Here is a 23366-nt window from a genome sequence, read left to right as displayed (position 1 = left end):
GAAAGCGTGCTCCCTGCCTTTTTCTGTGTATTTTATCTTCACGTTTTAATCTCAATGATTACCAAAGTTTTCCTGATATCAAAGCCTTTGAAGGTAGCTTTTGACACATTCCAAAAACTAAACCCTTTCCAAGGTACTCCTAAAGGGCCACAGAGATGTAATTCGATTCTTGTAAACTTTACTTCGACTGGTTTTCCCTTCCAATTTGCATTTTACAAGTCTATGACGTGCGCCGGAGCTCGTTTTCAACGTAATCTCATTAAAAACTTCTAAAACTTTAATCAATTAACATAAAAAGAACGAAACTTTAGAGCGTCACATAAAAATAGAGACGAACATTAACATTGAAAATGGAAATGGAGAGAATAAAACTAAAACTGGCTTTTGTTCTATTTTCGGTTTCTTATTTGATTTTTATGTGATTTAAATGAACCCCACTCGGGGGGTGCGACATGGAATGGGGTGGGGTAGGGTAAGATTTTTGCAAGGGCAACATAGAGTGCGGGGGGTGGTGGGGTGTGCGGGGAGAACAGCAGAAATTGGCACACGAGACAACGGTTGAGTGATTTTTAATGTATTCGTGACAATAATTTTATTTCTTTTTTTGGCGTTCTGCTGATACGGGAATGGGGGGTTCCTCGAGAGCAGTGGGGTGAGGGGTGGTGCCACACTATAACCATAAAATGTTTTGTTTCTTTTTTTGATTTTATTTGCGTTTTATAATTGTTTAATTAATGCCTGTGGCTGTCGCTGTCCCTGTCCCTGGCATTTCATCTATGAATGAGACAAACTTTTGTCTGCCATTTTCTCTCTCTCTCTCTCTTTCCCTCTTCCTCTGTAGATTCTCCCTTTCCCTGTCGCCTGAGCCGCTTTTCATTATGAAGCAACTTCCTTTGTTGCCCCTCCGGGCGGGCGGCACATTTCAAATGCACAAAAGCAAATAAATAGAACAAACAAATAGACGAGCGAGAATGCGAAAACGAAACAGGAATATGGCATAATGGATAATGGCCATGCGAGTAGAGGGGCAAAGTGCAAAAAACATAATCGAATAATGACAGACGATCCGTGGGGGTTAGGGAAATCGAAAGGGGATTCGTGTCTGAGTGGGCTGTGACGATCGAAGGAATTCGAAGCCGAACAAACAGCCACAAATGTTGCTTGCAGCCACAACAGTGTCGTAGGTTGAGGCCGTTCTGTGGGCGTAGCGAAACAGAAACACAGTAACACAGTGGAAGTGCAAGTGCAAGTGCAAGACAGTGCCAAGAAACAGTAGGTGTACGCCTGTGGCAATCAAAAAACAGCGGGAGAAGCTTCTTAATAAATACAAATGAAAATTTTAGGTAAATGTGATTAGGAATTAAAGCTTTTTCTGTGATTCAAAAATGTATACCAAAGATCTCGATGAACCAACCGAAGGGCACTGCTGCATAACGCGTGGGAAGAATTTTACACACACATTTAAAGACTTTACTGCTTGGGAGTTCAAGTTCTAGCAAAAGAGAGTCATAAAAAGAGAGTTACAGATGGTTCTCATGTTATTTTTAACCAAAATCAACCCAACGAACATTAAATCTCCTGCAAACATTTCAATTATAAAACTTTCAGCGCACTTTTAATCATCTTTTGTCGCACTATCTCCACACAAAGTACATTTTCTGGGCGTAAACATCAATAAATCAATGGAAGGCCTTCCTTACTGCACGTGCACTTACGTACATATGACAGACAGACATTCAATAATTCAATTTTAGCACCATTTGCACCTTTCCCTCCCGCTCTCTTCGCACTATGACAATAATTTGCAGCATTTGATGCACCTGCTACCGAGTGGCAGGCGACAAGTTTCGCAATTTGTGCACTCAGCGTAGGGAAAATGTGGAATGAGAGACAAAAGTTAGCAAAGGCAGAGAAAATATATAGCTAGAAAATGACATGGCAGTCAAAGGTATTTCCGCTGCTGTTCCACCTCCACCTCCACCTCCACCTTCAACTCTCGGACGATTTTCTATTCAAATTGCTTCAGCTTCGGAGTGCCCCTGCCCCTGCCCATCCACCCTACTTTGTAGATACTATTACCTAGGGCGAAACCGCAAAAGCAAAACAACAAATCGAACACAAGTTCAAGGTCAATGCCACATACAGCCATTGTCATTTTTTCTGTGCGGCAACAGCTGCGGTCGCCTGATGCTGCTGCTGCTGCACCGAGATTTTCAGACTGGGTGTGCCACAGCCACAGCCACTGTCACTGCCAATTAGAGGCATCGTTCCCCGCGACTAGAAATCTGTCTCATTAGCCGCAGATTAATCTAATGCCCGAGAGATTTGACGTTACATTTGGTGGGGCCGCCAGACACTGCGTGGGTGCAGGTGCAACCAGTGCCAAAAGTTAAACCAAGAGGAACCCCAACAGAGAGCACGAGATCGGTTTTGGTTGGTACTTCTGGGAAAATTGTGTGTGCGTGTTCCTAGCCAGGTATTTCAATGGCAGCACTTGAGGTCTGACAGATATGTTTTGCTGATTCTTGATTATTGTTTAAGTGAATGATTGATACGAGAAAGGGTGCCCCAAGAGACTCTTAGCCGACTCGAAACAGTTCCTGAACTTATACTTTTGATTGGAAGGATCTTTTAAGCAGTACGAAAACTTACTTTAAAGACAAAACTCCCTTAGGAAGGGTTGTGGCTTTGTGTGTAAATAAATCCATTAAAGTTTTCCCCATAAATCCTTTAAAGTTACCAAACATTAAGGGCGGTTGTCCCTCTCTCGTGAACCCCTTTCTTGTTGTTGAACAAATGACGCATTTTGTGAATTGTTTTCTGGACTGGCTGCCTCCATTTTCGGGGTTCGTGGGGGTCAAATTGCAGTCCCTGCAATATCCACAAACGCTTTGGGGAGGGTGTGTTTGGTGTGGTGTTTTCTGTGTGGAGCCCGCCTTTGATTGCCCGATTGCGTGGGCCGGGCCAATGTCTTTTTGACAAGTTTGTCGCGTTCTGTGATTCGATAACAATACGGGAACGAAGTAGTTCCCAGTGGTTCGAAAGATAAGCCATAAATAAAACACAACACACATGTTTGGGTGGGGGGAAGCAGCATTTCGCCCAACATTCAAGCCCAACTATCTACCAGACATCTGTGGAAACCGGTTCACAGACTCACTCTGTCGATCTGGGCCTGAGTCTGGGCCCAGTGCCAATGGGAGAGAGGTGCCAAATTGTATATGCTTTTAATGGCTTTCTGTTCTGTTCTCTATTCTAGGTGTATCAAAAGCATAATCGAGCCAATCGACCATGAAACACACAGAGAGAGAGAGAGAGAAAAACTATCTCATCCGCCATGCATCTAGTATCTATCAGATACATGGGATCCACAGCAGGAAAGGAAAGAACTGTGTATACCCCATCGAATATAAACAATAACAATGGCAATTTTTAATGTCTTTTAGGGGGAAAAACACACACACGAACACACACAGTTTATAACAAATTTCCTGTTGTTAGGAAAACATTTCTTGGGTTCTAGAAATTCTAGAACTTCCAGAACTTCGGTTACCTTTATCTTTTCACTTTTAAAGTTTGCACATTTTGGGGCTCGCCCCCGCTTTCACTTGCTTTCCCCCTCTCGCAACGAAGGCGCACTTTATCGCGAAATCAAATCAAATCGGTGCACACTCGTTGTATCTTTTATTTATTATTACGATTTGTATGGGAAGTTAACTGCGATTTCATTACGTATTTTTGCTGTTGTTCCTTTCAGCTTTTGAACGCGCGGCGACGGCCACAGGCGACGGCGAACACAACGGAGAAACGGAATAAATGAAAATGAATGAAAAGCACCGCTCACCGCTCGCTGCGGCAAGAGAGTTGCGGAGAGAGCGAGCAGCAGCAACAGCAGCAATCATTGGCTGCTAATCAACACTGGCAGGCAGCCTTGCCAGCTGCACACAAAACAGAGAGAGAGCGACAGCGTGAGGGTGAGCTTTCGGAAACTTGTTGCTCTGCTTGTTGTTGCATCTCTCTCTCTCACACACACTAAAGCAGCTCGCTGTCTCACTTTGTACTTGCTCTCCCACAAACCGTTGCAAATTTGAATTAAGGCTTTTCGTTGTTGTTGCTGTTGTTGTTGTTCGTTTTCCCTTGTAATTGAGTGGCGGTTAAGTGTTTGTGGAGCGTGTGATATCTTTGCCGGGCTGCACTCACTCCCCAACCCCGATACTCTGGTGTTCATTTTAATTGAATTCATTCATGAATTACGAGCATTTGAACTGGACCCCAAACAAGTTTCCATCTCAAAGAGATCTGCAAAGTGGGTCTATAATTCAGATAACTCAAAATTAAATGATATTTTGCTAGTTTGATACCCATTGGAGCGGAGTGATGGGAATATTTTGCAGTAGCTTTGGAATTCGATCATTAATCATGAAATTAATGTAATTCTAGTAATTTCTTTCTGGCATTTCCCTTCTATAACTCATTTTTATGCGTAGATTTCCCCCACACTTTTGATTCTGCAAAAGCACAAAATTTCCCAAGAATCAAACAACATTCGGCATACACTCGTACAACATATAAAGTAAAGGAATTAAAATTTAGTTACTACACACGATACGATCCATCAATGCTATAGATAGAGCAGGGGCGCCAAAAGATACATACAAACACATCTACATATGGGGGCACACACATGTGTATCTCAATTTTGTTGAGGCTGAAATTCCCCCATTCCGAAGTCTACTTATAATGGGGGTAGGGGTCGCCCATCCACCAATTGACGTCAGTGAGTGAGGCAGGCCACAACCAGGCAGCAGAGAAGACGAGAGAAGACCAGGGACCAAAGACCAGACACCAGTCGACTGTGGCACGTACTGGAAATCAAATTGTGTAGTTTTTCTATACAGACAAAGGAGAGAGACGTCGGGACTCGGCAGAACAGAAATAAAACATTCGGGGTTCCACTTTAGAGTCGAAACAAAAGAAAAACAGACGGGGAAAAGCAGCAAGAAGAAAATGCGCACAACAAAGATCCACATCCAGATCGTGGCAGTTCCACAACACACAAAATATATATCTTATATATAGCATAGAGAAAACCCCAGCAGAAAATGTTCTTTGAAATCTTTAACCAATTTGTGGGGAGAGCCCTGGCCCTGTTCCTGTCCCTGTCCCTGGATCTGTGTTTTTCTTTGCTTTTCGCCTTGTCGCAGGTCGAAAGTGCAAATTGACAGATGTTTTTCCATGGGGGGAAGAGCTCAACATTTGGGGATTGAATGTCTCGCCGTCCCCCATGAAAAACTGCAGTTGACGCACATTTCCCATTCAATTGCCATAAACAAACGCCGCATGAAATTAATTATAAACAAATTCGGGACAATTTATGGGCCGGCATTTTTAATACTTTGTGTGTGGTTTTTCCATCCCATTCTTGTGGTTGGATGTTGTTCCTCTACTGAACATTCTGCCAACGTTGTGGATATTCAAAATCACAAAAACGTGTTCAAAATGTTTCAATTTTTATGCTCAGGTTTGCTTTTCATGGGTGGGTTATTAAATTCAAGGTATTCATCCTCTAAATGCGTTTCAGGTTCAAGGGTCGTGTGGCAGGGATCGTAAAACAATTAAAATTACATTTACAGGCGTCATAAAAATTGGCTACAGTTCGAAATGCACTCAAAGTGGATAACATTACAGTTTGAGTGGGGCTTTAAATGGGTTTTTAGAGTTGGGTAATTAATTCATTTGAAATAAGCTAAAAAATAAAGTTTTAATGGCGCTTGCTGGAGTTTTTAGTTAAGTAATGGAAAGTATTGGGAATTCCAGTTAAAGTTTTAATAGAACTTTAGTCTAGGCCTCTAAAGGGGAGTGTTTTGACTGTGAATTCCCCAACAGTTCAGAGCCGGAAGCTCAGAGTTTGCTTCAGTGACCTTTAATATTTTGCCAGAGCTTCAGTTAGAAATTGTTTTCTATTTATTTCAATCCTTAATAATTATTTCGAGCAAGAAGCTCTAATTTCTAGTTTTTTCAATCTTTTATCACAATTTCTGTCTGCTTGAAATCCCAACAGAATGCAAAAATTAACATTTCCTCTAGACATTCCCTTTTGCTTTTGCTTGAAATTCTCTTATCAGCGGCGGACAGTGCCTGCGAGAGGGGAAGGAGAAGAGGAAGTGAAAATAGTGGATAGAGCGAATGAATGTTGAGCTACAGAAGGCGACACCATTAACAGTTTTACATTCCCTGGGCTCTCCCGCTCTCACTCTCTCTCCCTCTGTCTTAGGCCCTTTTCGTGCCTTGTTCTTTTCTTGTGTCTCTCGGGGGTTCCGTCTGGCGCACGAACAACAACAACAATGGGAACACACTAAATGTGCAGCAACAATATGAAATCATAAAGATTTCTATATATGTATACAGCAGGGCAAGGCGGTCATAAATATACACAAGAATAAACTCGTACTCTGTGGAATGGGAATGGGAATGAGTGTGGTGTGTGTGTGTGTAGCCTGTGCCTTTCACTTGCTTTTTTGACCATTAGGAGAGACGTCCGTCTGTCTGTCGTCTGTCCCTCTCCGTTCCCCGTCTCCCTTCTACCGGTCATTTCCAGCCACAGCGCGGCGCCTTGGGGTTAATGTACGACTGTGCCTGTGCCGCTGCCACTCTATGGTCTTACCCCTTCCCTGCCTCCACACACCCGTCAAAACGCATTGTTGTGTCACTCCATTTAGGGTCAGGGCAGAGGGGAAGAGCGTGGCTGGAGGGGATTATCAATTACCTGATAATGCTGCCGAGGGAATATCAAGCGGGAGCGCAGTGCGGCGGCCGCCGTGTGGCTGCCACTGGAGGCACTCGCGGGCTGCGACTGCGCCAGCAGTGGACTTCGCGTTGAGGTGACAACCATATTCGTAGCTTCGTAGATGGATCTTTCACTTCATTCACTTGTTACACTGAATACCGAATATACACTCACAGTATTCAAAGTATTTTTGTATTTTCTTGCACTCTATTCGAATTATTTTATCCGAATCTTTCGTTTATTTCGTTTCCTTTCGGTTGGGGGATTTTCCCTTATTTTTGCTGTTTTGTTTATTGAAATTTTGAGAGGTTCATTGGCATTTTTTCCTGGAAATTCTTAAACCAAAACAGAGGAAAAACAAAAGCATATTTCATTTGCAATTCATTATTAACCGAACCGAACAGGTAAGACAATTAGCATTCCTTTCAGCAGGAACAAAAACCAGAGAGGGAGAGAAAAAATGAAGTTTATATTCGCATTCAGAAGATTCCATAAATATTTTGGGCAAAAGTTCATGTATTTTCCCCTACACGAAATGTTCGATAAACAAAAACAATTAACAAGCATCTGGTTTGCTGGTCTGTGCGGGTATTGCGATTATTTCTCTTTATTTATTGTTGGTTTATTTCGCATTCTGCGGGGAACCGTTAACCAGACAACAAAAGCCACACACACAGAGACAGAAGGGGGGGAGAAAGAGCCGCTTACGCACAAGAAGAAATGCCACAAGAACTGGTTTTGTCCGTGTCGGCTGGTGCCGTGTGCCGTCTTGTGACAAATGTATCTGAAAGATACACAAACACACAACAAACGTAGCTGATTATGCGGCTAGAGTTTCGTATATCCAAGAGATACAATGGGGCTGCATTTCACAAAACGAAATGATGAAACTATCATTGAAAGTGTGGGCTCTGTTTACTGGTCTGTTCTTTGGATCGTTGGCAGCTAAAAGGGGTTTTATGGCTACCCATGAAATGAGCAGCCATCTCGCATCTTTGGCCAATGAAACGGCTTAAAAGATTCCTTTTAATGGGCACTATTTCCATGACTAACAAATGCAGCTTTGAGCGAGAAGTTTCTATTGGAAATTGTATAGCTTTAATCCAGAAAAGGAAGACCTTTTCGAGCTTGAGTATCTATGAATATTATTTGAGCAGACATTCCAGAGTTTTCCATTCCATTTTGACTCTATTTGAAGCTCTCCAAATCCCACAGAATGCACACAAACAAACGAACATTTTATGTCATTTCCAGCCTCATGAGACCTTGACTTGAATTCGACTTTCGACTGGTTCTTCACACCTCAAAAGCAAGTTCAAAGCCCACACAAGGGGGAAAAAGCTGTCCATGTGTGCGTGTGTGTGTGTGTGCTGCCCACGTGCTGATGGTTTTTCCACATTTCCGCTTGCATATTTCCAGTGTGTTGTTGTCTCTGTGTGTAGTTTTTGTTGGCTAATGAGTTTCCGCTTGGGCAAGCCGAGCCCAGCGACAAAAGGCGTCAACACTGCCTTTTCCTGTTGCACTTTTGTTTTTGGGGTTTGGCCTCAAGCGTGGGCTTCTGTCTGATTGATTTCTTGTCTGTGGATTCCGTCGATGCGATGGCTGCTGGTTGTTGCCTACGCAATTTAATTTTAAGCTTGATTTTTTGAGGTTTTTCTCTCATTTCTAGTTTTGTTTTTGGCTTTTCTGCTGAACTGGTTTCTGCTGTTAACTCGTTTCATTAGCCCACTAAATATTGTATTTCAACAATTTATGAAAATATATTCTTAACTTTTTGTGCACTGATTTTGAATTTATTTCTTTAGACTTTCATTTAAATTTACATAAATTTAGCCCATGAATTCTTTATAGTTTCATTTAAAATTTATTCAGCCATTTATTTTGTTGTAAATTTTGCACTAAAATTCTTTATAATTTTATGTAAAATCTCACAGATATTTTATTTTCATGGCTGTATCTCCAACGTCACACAAATGACGACAAAATGTGGCTTTAAAATTCGTTGAAAATATACTTTTATGTACTTTATTTTTAGCATTCATTCAGATTTATGTGATATTTATTTTGTCTCGCAGTTTTACGCACTTTTCACTCGGTTGTGGGGCGCCGTGTAGGCATTTTTTCGATCTATTTCACAATACAATTTTTCACGGATTTTATTGTGATTTTATTTGAAAAGATTTCTCATTTGTTGTTGCTGTTTTTCAATGATATTTTATTTGTTGTCGTTGTCTTCGAAAGCGCTCTATGGGACTCGACGGTTGAGGGTTCGACACAAGACTGAGGCGCACACAGAGAACGGAGACACACAAAATGTTTCACTGACTGTCGGCTCGGAGTCGGTGCCTCGAAAAACAGGCAAAGAGAGAGAGGGAGAGAAATATATATATATACATAGAGAGATATAAGGAGATTCAGTGAGAGAGAGAGAGAGCGGCACTGGCGATCATTATTTCTGTACGCTCTCTCTCTCCACTCTCTGCCTTTGGGGGCCTAAACAAAGTGGTTTTTATTTGACTTTTTGGCGCATTTATTTCTCGCCTCAATGCAATTTTTCTTGGCTCTGTTGAGGGCGTGCCAAAAGGCGTAAAAACAGCGCAAAAATAAATTTGATTTCTTGGTATTTACTTAGTAGTTTTAACACGTTTTTCCTGCCAAAACTGGCAACGCTTTTCACCTGCAAGTTTGTCTATTTAATTTTGTATTTATTTACATGACACGACCATTATATTGTTTTAGCCATTTAACTTTGTTTAAACAAAAACAAAAGCCGAAATGCTGCTTAATTGATTTGGAACAGCGAGCGACACGTGTTTTGGTGGGGAATATCTTTTGGCATTTGTTTGGCTTTTGAGGCTGTTTTTTCTTTCAATCTAATTGACTTTCGGGCACATTTGTTTACCGAAAGTTGTGTGTATTTATTTTCCTTTTAGCATTTCCAGGAAATGGCCAAGTGGAGCAGAAAGTAAGCAAAAATCCAGCCGAAAAATCTAAATGAAAATCCACCTTGAACCGCATGGAGACTCCCTCTTTCTTTTTTGCACCCACACTTCAGCCACACTCAGCTACTCACTTGTGTGTCTATCTTTCAGATACATTGAAAGAGTTTCTTGAACTGCCCGTGCAGAAGAAGGCCACACTTTTGTGAGTATTATGCAATCCATCGAAGATCCATTCATTCATCATTCATCATTCATCATAGATTCATCTCCCAGAAGACACACAAATCTCTCATTCTTTCAGCTACTTTTCGGACATTCAGGTCAGCCGCAAATTAGTCACTAAATGTTGTGCCCATTTCTTTGATCGTGAATGCAGAGTGAGAGATGTTTGCTGTCCAAATTTAAGACACAAACTTGGCCACAAAGTCCTGCAAGTGCCTGAGTCTGAGTCACTTTCAATCTGACACTGAAAATGAAAAGTATCTGCAGCTGCTGCTGGGAGGTGTCTTCTATCCATGAATGAATCAATGAATGGTCGTGTCGAGGCTTTCGCCTAAAACAAGCATGAATCATCGCAACTTAAAGCCGGGTATCAACTCGCCAAATGTGCAGCAAAAACACCGAGATCGTGTGGCAAAACGTTGTCAGCGCTGACTCATCCCCGTGGGAGCCGTCGCCTGATGGCAGCATTCTTGTATACTGTATCTAAGGCCTAGGCTGCGGGCCATAACTCCACACAATTGGAGCTGCATCACGCCCTTTTTCCGCTCAGAATTGTGGCCATAGATCCCCCCAGTGGCGCATGCGCTTCATCATGAACATCATCGTCGTGTTTTCTCATTGGAATTCTCATGCGTAATTGATTTTCGATGCATTTCGCTCTTTCCCCCCTCGTTTTTCAATCGCCTTCGACTGGAGATTGTTCAGTTTATTTATATGCAAAGCGTGCTTAATGCGTTCTTTCCTCTGCCTCCCTCGTTCCTCCCTCTTCTCCCTTTTATATCTGTGTACTTTGTGATTTATTTGTGAGTCGCAGAACTGGGTCATCGAGAATCGTAGTCGCAGTTCCTTGACACAACATTTAATCGCTGGAATATCCAAAAGGGAGCAGAGCATGGCCAGACTGGTTTCTGCTGCATTTTGGAGGGGAAATTTATGCTCGCATTTGGGGCTTTTTAAACACAAGAAGAATTTCAGTGAAGTGGGAAATAAAAACTTGTATTTTGAAAGGGTTTCTTTCGATATGTGCAGAATACTCTTAGTGGGATTTCCTTTGCTCTAACCCTGAAACCCTTTTGTTAATGCCATCATCCCTCACCCATTTATTATACTATCACTTACAATTTGCATATCTCATTATATTATTTACAATTTCAATTAGAGAACAGTCATAAATTATCTGCGATAATCCCCCAGCGACGAAACACCTTACAAGCATCCGCCTTTACACGCAAGAAATGCTAATGACACCATCATCATCGCATCGCATCGCAAAACGCAATCACAATCACAATCATAAATCCCACTGCGACTCCAAAAAACACTGACTGGCACCCCCTTTATCTACAAACCAAAACAAAACAAACACCGAAATTATTTTGTGTCGTTTCGGCCATGAACCTCGCAAGCATATCAAAATAGTAATTCAAGTTTGTCTTTTGTTTATAGTTTCAGCTCGGATTCGGTTTCCAATTTGTTTTCCCATTCAAATCATGACATAATTGTGGAATTCCACAGCGGATTCCACTCCATTCCACTCCGCACTTACCTTGACGGCGGGCGGCAGAAGTTGGGGATTAACTTTCATGTTGCTGGACTCTGCTGCGACGTGGATTGGCGCCTGGACTAGCTCTCGGTAGGTCTGTTCTACGGTGGATATGCCAGTGTCCGATGCCCTCTTGTGGCTATCCTTTGTTAGCGATAAACGACGGACGCTGCCAAAGCGAAAGGTGCCCCTGAAACCATCACCGCCACTGCCAGTGCCGGAACCACTTGATTTTCTGCGAATTCTTTTGGCCTTATCTGCGGGAATGGGGCTTTCCTTCTGCTCACTCTTGTTGCTGATATTCAATGTTGTTTTCTTGCACCACAAACCGCTCAAACGATTGCCCATGCCTATACGAATATTTTGCACATCCACCGCCGAAGCACCACCGCACCACCGCACACTCGACACTGAAACACGACACTGAGAAAATCCAACTACAGCTCTCCAACAGACAGACGGGCAAAAAGTACGGGGCTGTAGTACTCGAGTAGTGTCTGGGCAATTAATCAGAGAATATTTATCATCAATTCAGGGAGAATCCACAGAGACGAGACCTCGACCGAACCGGTGCGCATCTCAATTCAGCAAATACTGAAAATGGAATTCTTTACGAAAACCACAAAATGCCGCACCAAAAACACAAGTCTGTCTGTAGCTTTCATATATCTGAATTTCAGTCTGTGTGTTTGTGTGTGTGTGTTTTTTTTTGGGAGCTTTGGGTATATTATGCCCCACAGCAAACCTCTCCCCCGACATCGTCATCGCGTTAGCTTTTGTGTGTTTGTAGCGTCCCTCAGGCGTCCGTCCCTCTGGCTTCATTCTCATTCCTTCTGGGCTTCTGGTTTCTGCTGCTGCTGTCCGACTAATCGATTTTCTCTCTCTCTCTCTGTAGAACACTCTCTTTTATGTCTCTCACTCTCTCTGCGTTCTCTCCCTCGCCGTCGCGGAAGAACCAATTAATATGTTGTACATCCAACTTCTCCCATAATCTTCATTATAATCTTTGAAGTTCGACAACAACTCACGTTCCTGCGTTCTTCTTTTGCGTTTGAAACTGAAGAGCTTGTCAAATAGTTAAGAATAGCCCGAGAAGAAAGAAATGAATTGATCATTGGGTTAAGAAAGGTGACAAAAGAATGCCCTATGGATCGATGGAGAAGAGTATCGAATTGTTGGATCAATGAAATTACAAGAAAGAGTGCAACAAGCTCTTCCAAATGATCAGCTATAACTCCATAAAAACTATAGAAATATCTCAACCTTGTATTCCCATTCCCAATGGCTTTCCTTCTTATCATAGACCCACCAAAAATATCATAAAATGTGGGTCATTTCTTAATTGAAACTTTGTTGAACACAAAATACTTTTGATTCCCATCTACAATTATTGTCTGACAATCCCACACTATCCGTTATCAGGTAATAATATTATTTATATGGAGAGTGTGACAAACATTTGGTCAAGATCGATCAACCCCACGTAGGGCATTTCGCTAAATGAGAAATTTGCTTAACGACGCACGAGCCATGCTGAAAAATCAACGCCAAATGCCCGATTATTCATAACCATCCCATAAGCCATCCAATAATGTGGTTTTAGCTACTCAAATATATATTCTCTCTCTCTCTCTCTCTCTCTCTCTCTTTTGGGTTCTCTCTGCCTCTCTCTTGTGACTCGTTTCGAAAACGTGCTAAATGTTATTTATTAATTAAGTCGAGTCGGACGCTATTTTCTACCTATTTACATAAAGAACAGCCACAACAGGCAGATGGCTAGAGAGTGAGAGAGAGGGAGAGAGCGAAAGCCGGTTTTATGAAAGTCCCCAAGAAAGGGAGTGCCCTCCCCATCCCCAACAGCACCCAGCCGAGCCGAGAGTCGTCGTCGCGTGTGAGGTGTGAGTTATGTGTTTGCTTAAATATGGTCTCTGGGGGGATTTCTGGGTGTAAAGCTCGGTCTGGACTCAACTCTGGGTCAACAGCAGAGGCCCAGTCTCTGGCTGTATGCAAAACTATAATCAGAAAGGTACAACTCTGAGTGAGAATTAAAGAAAACCAAGGGAAGACCACCGCCCGCTCCACGTGAGTCATAAACTTTGCGGCCGTTTTTGCATTATTTAAAAATAGCCCATGGAGCCCATTAATTTTGAGTGAGTTTCGGGACACAAAAGTGACTGTTGAATACTCTATAGACTTACATTTCCGTAGCTTCGTATGCTCGAGGGACTCAGGCTGAAGAGCCTGCCCAACTGATGATGATGTGTGGGCGAGCCATTGCTATTCGCTGAAGAGATGTCCGTGAACAGCGGTGAGTGCGAGTGATCTGCAGGGTAAAGAATCATAATTAAAGCTACAGCTTGCTCTGCAAATATCTTTCCACTCACCATTCAATTCCAGTGCCGGCGACATGTCCTTGGGAAAGGCAAACAAATCGTTGTTGTTCCTTATATCGGAGGAGTTCAGCGTGAGACTGGGCTTTCGTACACCCAGAAAATTCGAGCCCGAAGAGGTGCCACTCGAGGAGCAGCCTCCAGCCACATTGTAGCCGATCCTCCCACTCCCACTGTGGGGCGTCACGTTGGGCAGATTGTGAGACTCCAAGGGGGAGGCGGACTTGGGAATGCTGCTGCTCCCTGCGGCTCTCTTGAGTATGGGCGCCGGTGGCAGCTGCGATGGCGAGTGCCGATAGATGCCCCCCGTCTGCGGATGCGGATGTGGATGGGAATGGGGGGCATGAGGCTGTGCGTGCAGTGCGTGTGGCAGTGCCAGGGGATCTCCCTGATGTTTGGGTATGGCCAAGCGAAGAGTTTGCCTCGCAGCTAGCCTACGTCCAGGCGCATATTTATTTCCCGCTGTCGCTGGCATTGGCATCGGCATCGGCATCGCGCCGGCGTTGCTGCCGCTGCTCTCTGCTGAATCGTGTGCTTGCGCCACCAGCTGCGGCGAATTCATGGCTACTACGTGACGGCCGCCTCTCGCTCTCTCTCTCTCTCTCTTTTGCTTTTTATCAATGAATTCACGATTTGTTGTTGTTGTTTGTTTAGTATTTTCTCTTTCAGGGAACTGCAGCAACAAGTTGCATAATTATTTGTATATACAAAAGCAACAATTAATGGCAGTGCACAAGCTTGGCGACAGCTGTTGCCTCTGGCCGCTGCACTTTTCTTGGAACGTGACCGATGGCCTACTTTGACCCACTTTTTGCCTTGAGAAATGTGCACTCAACACCTCTTTTATGCGTCTCTTTTCTTTGTCACGCTTTAAATATGTTTTTTCTTTAATTAATCTTTCTTTTGTTGTTGAATTTCAACAGCCAGAGTCCGTGATGCCGCTAAAGACGGTCCTTTGCCGATAACCGCAATTTGCAGCGATAGTTTCCCGAAAGTATTGAAAGCGGCACTTCTCGTAGTTGGTAATTCGTAAAATTATTTTAAAATCTTAGCTTTAGAGCCACATTTATGTATTCACAGATACACTTGGCTATAAAAAACAAAAAAAGCATTTTCACGAAGTTTATTGTCCCGCACTGCGGCTGTCGTCCGTCGTTTACTTTTGAACTTGAGTCGCGTTACGTGGTCGCATAGACAATGAGAAGTCGCTGTGCGGCGGCGTCCGCAGCTTTGCTCAATTTTCGTGACTTTGCGTGGGATCTCCAGCGACCATAATATGGTTATATGCCATTTAATTCTCGGCTTAATCTGTAATATATACATACAAAAAGAGACAAAAGATAAACACACACGTACGTCAGCATTTGGGGTAAAATGAAATTAATTTTAGTTAAATTACTTGGAAACGTGAATGAATCTTAGACTCATGGCTTTATTTGTCTAGAAGTTTCGTGGGCTGAGAGATCATCGAGACATGAAAATTGCCCTTGAACTCGAGAACAGATCGTATCATACATTTATGGAGCAAACAGCTGTCTTTTCTTCTATGATAATATAAAACATCGTTAAAGAAATCTTTTTTTTTACTTTTATACATCCAAAAAAATTGCATTAATCGCCTTTGCTTTATGTGCAGTGCAAACATAATAAGAACATAAATATTTAGTGTAAACAAAATTAATCGTATACTGCGGCACGTTGTTTTCCAACACTAAATTAACTTTTGCCTGGCTAAACTCTTCTTTGAGGGCCTTGTTTGGTATTTGCATAAATTGTATTGGCAATTGATCAATTATCGAATCGCTAACCCAAATAGACATTTGTAATGCACAAATGCTGACAACTAATTAGCGTTTCTGTCAGAGCTGCACACCGCTGACTGATTGGACAGGGCACCAGGGTTGCCAAGTTGCTGCCACAGATATCTGGCGCTTGCCTAATGCCAGGAATTTTCTTTTGAAGTGCCAGAGAGTCGCGAGACCAATTTGCATATGACAGAAAAAAAAACCAACATTCAGACAGATAGATTCAAACAGAAAAGCGAGATTCATGAAAAGCCGTCGGCCTCTGGTATTGCCTTAAAGAGCTGCGGCTCAAATTTGTTGCATATTTGCACACGGATTTACAATAAATTGCAATTATGCAAATTGCAGCGAAACGAACGCTTAAATCTAAAAACGAAAAAGATGCCAAACATTAATCATTGCAATTTAGACGGACGGGTGGCTGCGGGTACGGGAGGGAGTTGTATTTAGCAATTATCAATATCGATAGGGCGTGTCAGTGTTGCACATTGAAAAAATATTATGGAGTGGAGACAACCCTGAAAGCGACGAGGCAGTTTTGGGAAAAGTTGTCAGTGAATTGTTCACAAGTTTTTGTTTTAAGCAAGAATTGCTTTTTAAAAGGATGGAGAATCCACCGAATCTATTGCTGAAGGATATGCGCGTCCAGGAGGAGTTTGAAGAGATCAAAAACGAAGAAACTTCACCTGCCAAAGTCCAGTTGAGTGCACGCCATGCAACCATTCAAAGTTTACAATTAATGCGGCATTTCTTGTACACATTTTCAGCGTGCCGGTTCAGCTTTTGATTCTTCTTAAACCAATCCGTATTCGTTTGGTTATCCCTGGACTTCAGACCTTCTTTTTCACTGTTTGTCGCAGTCCCAAGAAAAATTTTATTTTATACTTTAGCCTGAAATCAAAGAAAGGTTTTGGAAAAGTTCTGCGCCTCTTCAAGAAATTTGGAATGAAAACAAATAATTATCACATGTTCCTTGTTCAATCAACGGAACGCGAAATTTCTGAGTATTTAAAAAGAAAGCGAAAGATCTCAGGTGGATTGAAGGAAATCACGGAGCGTCGCAGTCTTCGTCGCCTGACCACATGAACGAGCTTCCTCAATTGATGTTTCAGAAAAATAAAATAAAGGCCCAGATGGCTCCGAATTACTGCTCCTATTTGTGTTATTTTGTTTTTTCCAGAGAGTTTGTTGACTCCCAGAGCCTAGGCTCGAGATGACCTATGAGCTGAACTTGGAGAACCTGCGGCCATACCTGGAGCTCACAGACACGCACAAGCATCAGTGCCGTGAGCTCTACTACACCCCCATCAAAGACAAGGAGCTGGAATACAAGTACGTGAAGCGAACGGATGATATACTCAAGAGGACCGACACCATTGGCTGTGGTCAGGCGTGCGAGTGCTTCCTGACCTTCGATGCCATTTCGCTGACCGCGAACTATACGGCTTTGGTATTCAGCCTCTGTGGCATTTCCCATCCCCTGCACCTGGTGATCTACGCCAGTGCCGTGGAGGATGCCAGGGTGGCGGATATAGCCGAATTCCTAACCGATATCCTCGTCAATTTGGTCAGACATGAGTTGCCCAGGCTCCCGATGTTCCCAGTGACGTTTGTGCTGCTCCACAACAACGTGATAAGCCAGAATGTGATGCGAACAATCTCGCTAAAACCCAAATATTCGAAAATTTTTAAGAAGTATCTATTTGTTCTGGATGCTACCTTCTGGCGGTACTACAATATGCACATTCCCTACATCCAAAATGCGTGGCTCGACATCATGCATACGGAAATCACAAAGGACAACATCCCGGACATCTTCCCGCAGCACGCGGCAATGGCCAAAATCAAGCATTTGGGATTCATGGAGGAGTTCGTCAAGTCCTACTTAGGCCTGGCCAAAATGCTGCTGGCCACCAAAGCGACCGTCATGCTGCGCCACTGCACCCTGGAGCGCGTCGATGATTTTGTGAAAATTATTCGTGCCAATATGAAGATATTCAAGAGCGACACAGTCACACGGCAGCAGGTCTTCCAGCTGTTGCGGGCAGTGATCATAATCTATGACCATTGACCACTGAGGGGCATCGACCATCGAGCGGAGAGTGAAATAATTTATGTGGCACAGCAAATTATACACAAGCTAACGAAAATTGTACTTTTATTTTTGTTTGGATTTCAATTTTGTTTTTTTCTGTCATTCAGTTTTGGTCTAGTTCATGGTCTAGTGGCACTTTTGACACAAGCCCGACACAAGTCAGGATGGCCGAGTGGTCTAAGGCGCTGCGTTCAGGTCGCAGTCTACTTCTGTAGGCGTGGGTTCGAATCCCACTTCTGACAAGATTTTTTTTCTCTCATTTTCTTCTCTCATTTTCTATTTTTAATTAAAGTATAGATTATTTTTAAAATTATAATTTCTATAATTAAAAAATAATATTAAAATATTATGGTTGGGTATGAAACTTGCATCTGGCTCTCGCTGTTTCAACAGTCAGGATGGCCGAGCGGTCTAAGGCGCTGCGTTCAGGTCGCAGTCTACTTCTGTAGGCGTGGGTTCGAATCCCACTTCTGACAAGATTTTTTTTCTTTGTTTCTTAATTTATATTTGTATATTTTTTACGAAATTCGATTCGTTAAGCCCTCTGAAATCACACACAAGCAATTTCTCACGCCTCAACTGACTAAGGGCTTTAACAAAATAAAACAGCAAAAGCTGAATCGGACAGACACGTTTTCTGAGTATTTTGCTGTTCGAATTGTAAGAGGGGGCATTAAAGTGCATTAGGCGTGCCGCAAAAGGGCTTATCACGAACACGAACAAGTCATTCATCAAATGTCTGGCCATGAGCTCCATTGAAAGAGCTAATGGATACAGGTTTATGGCACTAGGAAATCCCTGCCCCGGCAATACGAGCCGCAATCGGTGGCAAGATAAAAACACTCTCAAAACAGACCTGCGACTGCGACTGCACTGATAAAAACCTGCCCAGACCTTGTGCGACAAATGCTTTCGCTTGCGTTTCCCATTACCATTCTCCCAATTTGTTGACGCCGTCGATATGCCATTCGATTCCCCCTTCGATTCAGCACTTTCTGCATGCAGACACAGAAATGACCCAGAGAACTGAACTGCATGCAATGGCATTGAGCCCCTAACCTGGAATCAAAATGCAAACACAAATACCAAAATAACATGGAAAAAGAGGGAACTGCAAACTCCACCTTTACTCGATTACTAAATGGTGTCACATATCACCTTTCTGTATTGCTGACAGTAGAATAACATGCATAAATCTTTTTATATGCATATGTATTGACTTTATTTAATGGTTTTTTGATGCATTCTAAATGAATAGAATTGCGTGCGCAATTGCTGGCTTGACTTATGAGCGCTGACTGACCTATTTCCATGATTATAAATTACTATAACTTATCAGCCGACTCTTGCCTTGAAACAAGAACTGGGTTTCAGCTCTCCTCTCTGTCTGCTGGTACTTCTACTCCTCTTCTACCTCACTTGAGAGCTGATTTCCTTCCCTTTCCCATTGCAATTTGTTTATTTGATTTTGCTATTGCTGGAAATCCACAAGTTCAATGGCAAAAATCATTTTTCGCTGCTTGTCAAAACAATTTTTCAATTTGAATTCCGATTTTTCCATATTCCACTCTCTTTTCTTGCGTATTTTTTCCTATTTCACACTCTTTTTCCTTTGGTTATTTTCCTTTTGGATAAACAAATAATTAGCCAGAAAAATGCGCAAATGCAAATTACGTTCATCTTTCAGACACCGAAACAGACATACACTGCCAATCAGACGAATAGACTCACGAGTTTTCCAAGTGAAAAGAGGTTTCTAAAAGTCCAGCAGCGAATGATAGTGGAGCAAATTTATTTTTCCATTAATCAAGATTCTTTTCCTTGTTTGAAAAGTAAAGAATTCGACTTCTAAGTGGAGAGGTTTTTTTTTTATGAATTATTTTGTGTAAATACCCCAAAAAAAAGGCCCGTTTTAGCGATCACCGAATAGACTCAATAATGAATATTAGGTAAAATCTTTCAAAAGCTTTGTAATAAATATTTTTTTTATAATGTTTGGAGCTTAACTAATAATGTTTGTGGAAAACTTTTTTGGAATTGCTTTGTAATGTCCTTCAGGACATTAAAATTAAGGGGATTCAAAGGGTTCAATTAAAGCTCGCTGCAGGCCTGTCTGATGCAATTATGAAATGGTTTAACTTCTTAAAATTGTTGACAGGACTCATATCCTTTACGTAAAAGCTATCCCCATGCGATCCCTGCAAAATTCTGATCAGGAGAGAAAAAAAACTTCCAAATTAGGTGAAAATTTGAGTCTTTCATCCACTTCTTTATCAATTTACCGTTATATTTCGTGCGAGTATCCTGGTGAAATTAGCACGACCGTGTGACAAAAATGTTGCAGAATCTCACCAAAGGACTTTAAGAGTAGCTTTCCTACTGATTTACTCAACATCCACGAAACAAATCGGGTGTCAAGTGCGCCATAAAAAGCAAATGGAACCCAACACCAGTATGGTCCTCAAAGGACTATTGTAACGAGTCAAAAATTTTCTTTTTTTTTCTTAGATCATGAAAGAATAATTAAATCGACCTATTCTTTTCAAATTAAAACTTTTTTATAAAAAAAAAAACGGATACAAAAAATTCGGTTTCCGGTGTCATGACACGCGCGACAACAATGCAAGAATCCTTGCGAGACCCAGTAAGAGGATAACTTTTGTCTAATTTCAATAATACCACAATGCTAATAACATTTTTGTCACACGGTCGTGCTACTTTCACCAGGATACTCGCACGAAATATAACGGTAAATTGATAAAGAAGTGGATGAAAGACTCAAATTTTCACCTAATTTGGAAGTTTTTTTCTCTCCTGATCAGAATTTTGCAGGGATCGCATGGGGATAGCTTTTACGTAAAGGATATGAGTCCTGTCAACAATTTTAAGAAGTTAAACCATTTCATAATTGCATCAGACAGGCCTGCAGCGAGCTTTAATTGAACCCTTTGAATCCCCTTAATTTTAATGTCCTGAAGGACATTACAAAGCAATTCCAAAAAAGTTTTCCACAAACATTATTAGTTAAGCTCCAAACATTATAAAAAAAATATTTATTACAAAGCTTTTGAAAGATTTTACCTAATATTCATTATTGAGTCTATTCGGTGATCGCTAAAACGGGCCTTTTTTTTGGGGTATTTACACAAAATAATTCATAAAAAAAAACCTCTCCACTTAGAAGTCGAATTCTTTACTTTTCAAACAAGGAAAAGAATCTTGATTAATGGAAAAATAAATTTGCTCCACTATCATTCGCTGCTGGACTTTTAGAAACCTCTTTTCACTTGGAAAACTCGTGAGTCTATTCGTCTGATTGGCAGTGTATGTCTGGGCATATCTGTCTGCATCTACACATGGAAGAATATACTCGTATATAGATGGATGTCGGCATTGAGTCAAAGGCAAAGCATAAACAATGCCTCCGTCTATTCGGCAGATACAAAAACTAATTTCGAATTCTTTGAGGGAAACTGTCGCCAAGTGTTTGCTCGAAAATCTCATTAAAGTCTACATTTTCCAAAGAGCTTCGCAGCGAGGAACCGCCAGCAATCATAATAAATTATTTTACGGAATATAAAATAAAACAAGAAGAAATCCCCACAAAAGAGGGGCCGCCGCTGCGACGGCTAATGAGAAGGGTTCGGTTCTCATGGTAGCAGGCCGCCACGCCCCCTGAACCGGATTATTAGCGAGAGTTCGCTTTTGGCTTAAATCAGAAGAATGCTGCGGGTCTTGACCTCATTTCCGAATCACCTCTGTTTCCCCTCTCTTTTTGGGAAATTCATACAAAATATAGATATCTGTATGTCTGTATGGAGATATTAATATTGTCCGGGGCTTGCGCTCCGCTACTCTTTTGTTCTGTGGCCCCACCCTCTTGAAGATAAATCTTATCGCCATGTGAAAAGCGACTTTGTAAACAATTTGTCGGCATTTGTACAAAGTGCAACCGCAGCGAGCAAAGCAGCTGATCGAATCGTTTCGACTTGCAATTATTCCGCATTGAAAATTGTATAGTTCTTGTTGCTCAACAGGCAATTAGTGCTGTAATGGCAAGGAATTAACGTCCACGGCTATTAACAATACAGACAAACGGTAACCGACCCTCCAATTAAAGGAAAAAGTACACAAATTAGCATAAAGAATTATTGGTTTGAATTTTCTCACAAGCAAATACACTTTCCATAAAAGTGTACTAGTTCGATTTAAGGGGCAACATACGGCAGCGGGAACGCGAGGTGATGGGCGGACTAGTGGAAAACATGCATTTACTCTGCTCATCCCAACAGTCAGGATGGCCGAGTGGTCTAAGGCGCTGCGTTCAGGTCGCAGTCTACTTCTGTAGGCGTGGGTTCGAATCCCACTTCTGACAAGAATCTTTTTGTCTCTTTTTCCCCTAGTTTTTCTTCTGTGTTCTTTATATATTTTCACCTATTGGATTTACTTTTCTGTTTTTTTTCCCTACAATTGCTTATTATTTTGTGCAGTTTTTGGTTTCAAGCAAGCCAAAAATGAAAATAAATAAGCCCCGCGAGTGTGTTTGTGTGTGGCATCTATTTATGGATTATTTGTTCTAAACAAAAACATGTGCAAAAGGCCAAAACTTCAATCAAGTGAAATGGAAAATGGAAATGGGAAAATCATGTGGCGGAATATACAAAAACAAGTTGTTTAGAAAAACCACAGGCTGGTCATGAGGTTACGGATCGTATGTACAAATGTATGCTTCCCGGAATCACCCACCGCCCAAAGGGGGGTGTACTTGTTGATTTTGTTGTGTGGACTGTGTGGACGATGTGTGTGGGTGTCATCTGCCGCTAGGTTGTTTGGAATTTAATTGGGTTTTAATAAACTTTTTGCGAAATAAATTGCAGGTCTTTAAGGCAGGGCCTTGTGCTGTTTGTGTTTAACATTTAAATTGCTTGTAAGTTCACTTTTCAGAGGGTATTATGAGTATCAAGAGATGTTTGCCATGCAAAGATTCCATGGCAACAATGTATCTGGAAGGGTATGCTGCAATTCGAATCCCAAGAAAAACTACCATCCTGATTTTTCTGATCTTTAGTGTGAAATTTATGTGCAAAGAGCGTGTGAAGAGTATCGTTTGCCCTTTTCCTCTGATTGACGGCACTTTTATGTCGGTTTTTATGGGCAGTGCATTGACGTGCGTCTGTCTTTAGAGTGGAATAAATTCCCCAAATTGTATACACGCAGTCAGGGTTTATGACTTTGCAGAAATATACAATTTACAAAGGTACAAACGTATCTGTGGACTTAATTGGATGTGCAACAAAACTTACAGAAATTGCGATTCATGGGGCGATTCATTTCATTAGCGATTCACTTCGGCGTCGTCAAAATCAGCGTCGGGAGATAAGCGCAACGGAAGCTGCGACCGCTACTTCTGCTTCTCGGGCGGAGGAAACGCGGGGTGTTTTCACAAAATTCCTGCAAGTCAATCAACCCGTCAGCTTATGCTTTTGATATTTCTCATTTTTAGCTATTTTTCGCCTTTTGTTGCGCTTTTCCTTCGCCGCGCCACCACTCCCCTGCTCTATCACACACAGTGGTTGTTATTT

At 41.9% G+C, this 23366-nt stretch overlaps 2 protein-coding genes and 3 non-coding genes across 8 annotated transcripts in view; 4 read left to right on the top strand and 1 right to left on the bottom strand.

The window, feature by feature from the left end:
• Positions 1-14494, bottom strand: part of LOC117895290 (sterile alpha and TIR motif-containing protein 1) — a 36708-nt gene extending 22214 nt beyond the window's left edge. For 2 of the 4 annotated variants that reach the window (XM_034802835.1, XM_034802837.1), the window contains exons 1-2: positions 13879-14494; positions 13693-13817 (exon numbers count right to left, since the gene is read on the bottom strand). In XM_034802835.1, coding sequence (XP_034658726.1) covers positions 13693-13817; positions 13879-14446 — 693 coding nt within the window. In that variant the 5' untranslated portion in view covers positions 14447-14494. Of the gene's footprint in view, positions 1-6766; positions 6908-11497; positions 11858-13692; positions 13818-13878 lie in introns of those variants that run through there. The other 2 variants (XM_034802838.1, XM_034802839.1) reach the window with 2 other exon arrangements.
• A 2372-nt stretch (positions 14495-16866) lies between these two features.
• Positions 16867-17857, top strand: LOC117895302. The gene has a single exon (XM_034802861.1). The coding sequence runs from the start codon at positions 16903-16905 to the stop codon at positions 17758-17760; it is 858 nt and encodes a 285-aa protein (XP_034658752.1). The 5' UTR covers positions 16867-16902; the 3' UTR covers positions 17761-17857.
• Positions 17858-17942: 85 nt separating this feature from the next.
• On the top strand, positions 17943-18026 carry Trnal-cag. The gene has a single exon. It is a non-coding gene; the product is annotated as a tRNA-Leu (tRNA).
• Positions 18027-18176: 150 nt separating this feature from the next.
• Trnal-cag lies at positions 18177-18260 on the top strand. The gene has a single exon. It is a non-coding gene; the product is annotated as a tRNA-Leu (tRNA).
• Positions 18261-22075: 3815 nt separating this feature from the next.
• Trnal-cag lies at positions 22076-22159 on the top strand. Its single transcript has one exon. It is a non-coding gene; the product is annotated as a tRNA-Leu (tRNA).
• The last annotated feature ends 1207 nt before the right edge of the window (positions 22160-23366 follow it).

Source organism: Drosophila subobscura, chromosome J (genome assembly GCF_008121235.1).
Source record: "Drosophila subobscura isolate 14011-0131.10 chromosome J, UCBerk_Dsub_1.0, whole genome shotgun sequence".
NCBI classification, from domain to species: domain Eukaryota; kingdom Metazoa; phylum Arthropoda; class Insecta; order Diptera; family Drosophilidae; genus Drosophila; species Drosophila subobscura.
Note: the sequence above shows the minus strand (reverse complement) of the source record. Positions and strands in the feature narration are given on the sequence as shown.